Source organism: Symphodus melops, assembly GCF_947650265.1.
Source record: "Symphodus melops genome assembly, chromosome: 8".
Classification (NCBI taxonomy): domain Eukaryota; kingdom Metazoa; phylum Chordata; class Actinopteri; order Labriformes; family Labridae; genus Symphodus; species Symphodus melops.
The window spans coordinates 28547802-28552801 of record NC_136698.1 but is presented as its reverse complement, the minus strand read 5'-3'; the positions used below and the strand labels follow the sequence as shown (position 1 = coordinate 28552801).

At 48.5% G+C, this 5000-nt stretch overlaps 2 protein-coding genes across 5 annotated transcripts in view; one reads left to right on the top strand and one right to left on the bottom strand.

The window, feature by feature from the left end:
• Positions 1-3719, top strand: part of LOC306827735 (semaphorin-4E) — a 15193-nt gene extending 11474 nt beyond the window's left edge. For all 4 annotated transcript variants that reach the window (XM_079349757.1, XM_079349756.1, XM_079349754.1 and 1 more), the window contains exons 11-14: positions 1-52; positions 491-606; positions 1338-1557; positions 1647-3719. The exon at positions 1-52 is cut by the window's left edge and continues 171 nt beyond it. In XM_079349757.1, coding sequence (XP_079205883.1) covers positions 1-52; positions 491-606; positions 1338-1557; positions 1647-2419 — 1161 coding nt within the window. In that variant the 3' untranslated portion in view covers positions 2420-3719. The remainder of the gene's footprint in view (positions 53-490; positions 607-1337; positions 1558-1646) is intronic.
• Positions 3720-4995: 1276 nt separating this feature from the next.
• Positions 4996-5000, bottom strand: part of scamp4 (secretory carrier membrane protein 4) — a 5591-nt gene continuing 5586 nt past the window's right edge. Inside the window, exon 6 of the mRNA XM_079349767.1 lies at positions 4996-5000. This exon is cut by the window's right edge and continues 1138 nt beyond it. The gene's annotated coding sequence lies outside the window, so the exon portion shown is untranslated.

The following is a 5000-nucleotide window of genomic DNA, read 5'->3' as shown; positions in this document are numbered from 1 at the left end:
AGCGTGTTGGCGCTGGATGGACAAAAATATGCCGTCATGTTCATCGGCACTGGTGAGAAAGTTTGACCCAACTCTGCAGCAGCCTCTACCATCAGTGTGTGAATGTGTATGAATGGATGAGTTAATACTGATGGACTCTTTACTCTGCAGCAGCCTCTACCATCAGTGTGTGAATGTGACTGACTCTTTACTCTGCAGCAGCCTCTACCATCAGTGTGTGAATGTGACTGACTCTTTACTCTGCAGCAGCCTCTACCATCAGTGTGTGAATGTGTATGAATGGATGAGTTCATACTGATGGACTCTGCAGCAGCCTCTACCATCAGTGTGTGAATGTGTATGAATGGATGAGTTCATACTGATGGACTCTTTACCCTGCAGCAGCCTCTACCATCAGTGTGTGAATGTGTATGAATGGATGAGTTCATACTGATGGACCCTGCAGCAGCCTCTACCATCAGTTCCTAACAGCTCTTCTGTGTCTCGTTAGAGAACGGGTACGTTCAGAAAGCGGTGAACTACGCAGGTGAAATGTTCATCATTGAGGAAGTTCAGCTGTTTGAAAACGGCGTCCCTGTCTCCATCCTGCGTCTGTCATCCAGCAAGGTGAGTCACAACACGCTCGTCATCGGGCGCCACGCTTTCAATCAATCATTAGGACAAGTGTGATCTCGCTTTAAGAGCATGATGGGAAATATCCCTGACCTTCCTGTTGACCACGCCTCCTCGCCGCTGAGGTGGAGGCCATGCATGAACCAGGCGGTGGTGGTTAAGATGATGGTGGCTAAGTGTCAGGTTTATAGGATCATCACCATCATTGTCATCGGCTGTTTATCTGCAGAAGTTCTACAATAAGCCTCTATATGGATTTATACCCCACTTTAAATATATGTCTGTGTGTGTGTGTGTGTGTGTGTGTGTGTGTGTGTGTCTGTGTGTGTGTGTGTGTGTGTGTGTCTGTGTGTGTGTGTGTGTGTGTGTGTGTGTCTGTGTGTGTGTGTGTGTGTGTGTGTGTGTGTGTGTCTGTGTGTGTGTGTGTGTGTGTCTGTGTCTGTGTGTGTGTGTGTGTCTGTGTGTGTGTGTGTGTGTGTGTGTGTCTGTGTGTGTGTGTGTGTGTGTGTGTGTGTGTGTGTCTGTGTGTGTGTGTGTGTCTGTGTGTGTGTCTCTCTGTGTGTGTGTGTGTGTGTGTGTGTGTGTGTGTGTCTGTGTGTGTGTGTGTGTGTGTGTGTGTGTGTGTGTGTGTGTGTGTGTGTGTGTGTGTGTGTGTGTGTGTGTGTGTCTCTGTGTGTGTGTCTCTCTGTGTGTGTGTGTGTGTGTGTGTGTGTGTGTGTGTGCAGGGTCAGCTGTATGCAGGTTCAGAGTCTGGGGCAGTCCAGATGCCCGTCAGTAACTGCAGCCGCTATGACACGTGTGCGGACTGCGTCCTGGCCCGGGACCCGTACTGTGCCTGGGACTTCAGCACCCTGCGGTGCTCCTCGCTCTGCAGCCTCGGCTCCTCCTCCAGTCCTGCGTTACAGAGTCTGAAGGAGGGAGACGTCTCGCTCTGTCCTCGGCCAGGTTCAGTCCTCGGTGTTTGATGTCATGTGATGCTGGGAGGGTTTTTGATCAGTATTCAGTGAAACCCTGGTGCTCCTGTCTTCCTTTAGACCCGGTAGCAGCTGTGGACTTCACCCTGGTGCCAGAGAACAACATCCAGCTGCCGTGCCAGCTCCACTCCAACTTGGCACAGGTCCTGTGGCGCTTCAGTGACCAAACACTTGACTCCGATGACAAGAAATACCACATCTACAGCGGGGGCCTGCTCATCCTGAGGGCCTCTGGATCAGACGCCGGTCTGTACACGTGCACCTCAGTGGAGCTCATCAACGGCAGAGCGTACAACCGGACTGTGGCTGTTTACCGCCTGCAGCTCTCCTCAGGCCCGGGACACGACGGCAGCACGACTCCTGGCAGTGAGCTGACAGATTCCTCAGACTCTGATCACAGCGTGAACACGGCTGCACCGGGACCAGGACCAGGACCAAGCCAGGGCACTGAGGACCCGCCGTCCCCCGAGACTCAAAGCGAGGCAGGCAGGGTGACTCGTTTGCAGGTGGCTGTGGCTCTGCTCTCTCTGCTTTGTCTCTCCCTGATGGGTGTCATATTTTGGATCTGGAGCCAAAGACACTGGGAATGCATCAAGCTAGCGCAGCGCTCCAGTGCTAGCGAGGCCAAAAGGCAGTCGGCCGAGTACATGCACATCCCGAACAGAACTTCAGAGATAAAGCTCCTGGGGCCCGAGTGTGGGAGACCGTGCAGTGCCAATAATAATCACTCAGCTGTGGACTTCAAAGGGAACGGGGAGCACCACTTCACACCCAGGGCCAACATTTCAAGTCTGGACGGTCTGGGATACATAAACGATGAGTCAGAGATCTGACTCTGCTCAGGTGAAGGCCGTCTATGCTGCACTAATTACCCTCCTGCAGGTGTGCTCCTACCTTCTCCATGTCACTGGGCAGCTGATGTTCCCTCAACAGACTTTTCAAGAGTTCTGGAAGAATCTCCACTTTCAAAGTAACTTTTTATAAATGTATTTTTTGTACAATGATTGTGAATACACCTTGTGTAATATATTGTGTACAGCTAACTTTGTTTTTCAACCACTATTTATTTGTCATCAGGAAGTTCTTACTCTAAGTCTGTAAAGCAGGTTGATAAAGACGCTTCGCTCTCCAGGTTCCAGGCACATTTCAAACCACTGTTAAAGGAGCAGTCTGTAGCTCTGCCCCCTAGTGTTTAAAATGAGTACTGCAGTCTAAACTCTAATCATCACAGAGAGCTGCCCCCTAGTGTTTAACATGAGTACTGCAGTCTAAACTCTAATCATCACAGAGAGCTGCCCCCTAGTGTTTAAAATGAGTACTGCAGTCTAAACTCTAATCATCACAGAGAGCTGCCCCCTAGTGTTTAACATGAGTACTGCAGTCTAAACTCTAATCATCACAGAGAGCTGCCCCCTAGTGTTTAAAATGAGTACTGCAGTCTAAACTTTAATCATCACAGAGAGCTGCCCCCTAGTGTTTAAAATGAGTACTGCAGTCTAAACTCTAATCATCACAGAGAGCTGTCTCCCCCCCTCCTCTCACACAGGTCAGCATGTAGAGACACTGTAGCTTCAGTGTTTAGCCAGCTCTGCATGTAGAGACACTGTAGCTTCAGTGTTTAGCCAGCTATGCATGTGGTGGACAATGTAGCTTCAGTGTTTAGCCAGCTCTGCATGTGGTGCACACTGTAGCTTCAGTGTTTAGCCAGCTATGCATGTGGTGGACACTGTAGCTTCAGTGTTTAGCCAGCTCTGCATGTGATGGACACTTTAGCTTCAGTGTTTAGCCAGCTCTGCATGTGGTGGACACTGTAGCTTCAGTGTTTAGCCAGCTCTGCATGTGGTGGACACTGTAGCTTCAGTGTTTAGCCAGCTCTGCATGTGGTGGACACTGTAGCTTCAGTGTTTAGCCAGCTCTGCATGGGTCTGTAAAGCTTTCTGCTAACGTTTCAGCTCGTAGCTTAATATGGCGGCTCAGTAGCTGAACTGTTTAAAGAGAGTAAAGTCAGGTCACTGAAGCTCTGACATCAGAGAGTGAAGCTGGGCGTCTCTGCTGAGAATAAAAGACTTCTTTGAGTGTCGGTTTCGATGACTTCTCTTTCTCATGGCTCAAAAATAAATGAAGCAAACTGCAGAGCTTGTTGTCTTGATGTTTTTGAGTTCGAGCTCTGTGACAGTCACAGTTACCTCGTGTGTCAGAGGCCGCCTGAAGTGACAGGAGTGTATTCATTATCAGCGCTGGAGCCGCCTCAGGTTTCATGTTAAACACGAAGCTCTGAGAGGGCTGAAGTGGGTCTCTGCTCAATTATTAATCAGTGTGCTGTAAGAAGCTTGTCAGGAAGAGAAGCAGTGTTATAGATTTATCTGAACAGGTGATGCATTTATAATATACATCCCACGCTGCAGCAGATCTTTTGCAGGTTTAGCAGTTTTTTCAAAGAGTTCAAGTGTCATGCTTTGAATCTGAATATGCGCAGCGTAGACTTTATTTTGAAATATGAAGTTTGAGTTTCTTTGGACTAACAACGAGCTGTTGGACTCACTTTCATCGACAGTTTAATGAGGATTCTTCTTCTACTTTGGATTCAGGTCCGATGTAGCTTGCAGGCTTTTTTTATCTCACTAATTTATATGAAAAAATCAATACAATAGCAGAATACACTGAGGAAAAAGGAGACAACGAAACACTGAAAATCCACTGAACACAGATGAACCAGGTGAACTCAGTGTCCTCGCTCCTCTTCATCATGTGTGTGAAGTGTGTTGTTGTAAATCCACTCTGATCCTGTATTTGATCATGTCTATAAACCCCTCTATTTCAGCCCTGCTCAGAACAGGCTGTTTCTGTGTCTGTAGCTTTAAATATGTAAATGAGCTGTGTCTGACCACGCCCCCTCTCTGGAAGGGCTCGGGTGTACTCGCTGCTTTCTGGCTCCATGTCCTATTGTTTACGGTGAGAAGGCAGACTCAGAGGGCAGAACAAACACCTAGCTGTGGGAGGGTCACCCACCTGGGGGAGGGGCTACTGCCCTTTGTGATGTCATGAAGGGGAGGGGCTACTGCCCTTTGTGATGTCATGAAGGGAACATCTCCAAACGGCCTGTTTGAGCAGGCAGAAGACGGAGAGGATGGACTGTTCTCATCATTGGGGGGTTGGAGACAGACATGTTAGAGGAACATGGAGCAGAGGATTCTGGGTAATATGAGATCTTTAACATGTTGCTGCAGAGTTCTGTATATTTAACACTTTGTGTTACAAACAGGAGATAACACAAACCTTGTTTGTTCAGATACATACGTCATCTTTAAAGGTACAGACGCTGATCGCTGAACGTGTGTGTGTGTGTGTGTGTGTGTGTGTGTGTGTGTGTGTGTGACGTGCACATTGAACCAGGACAGACAGACACGGAGAGAA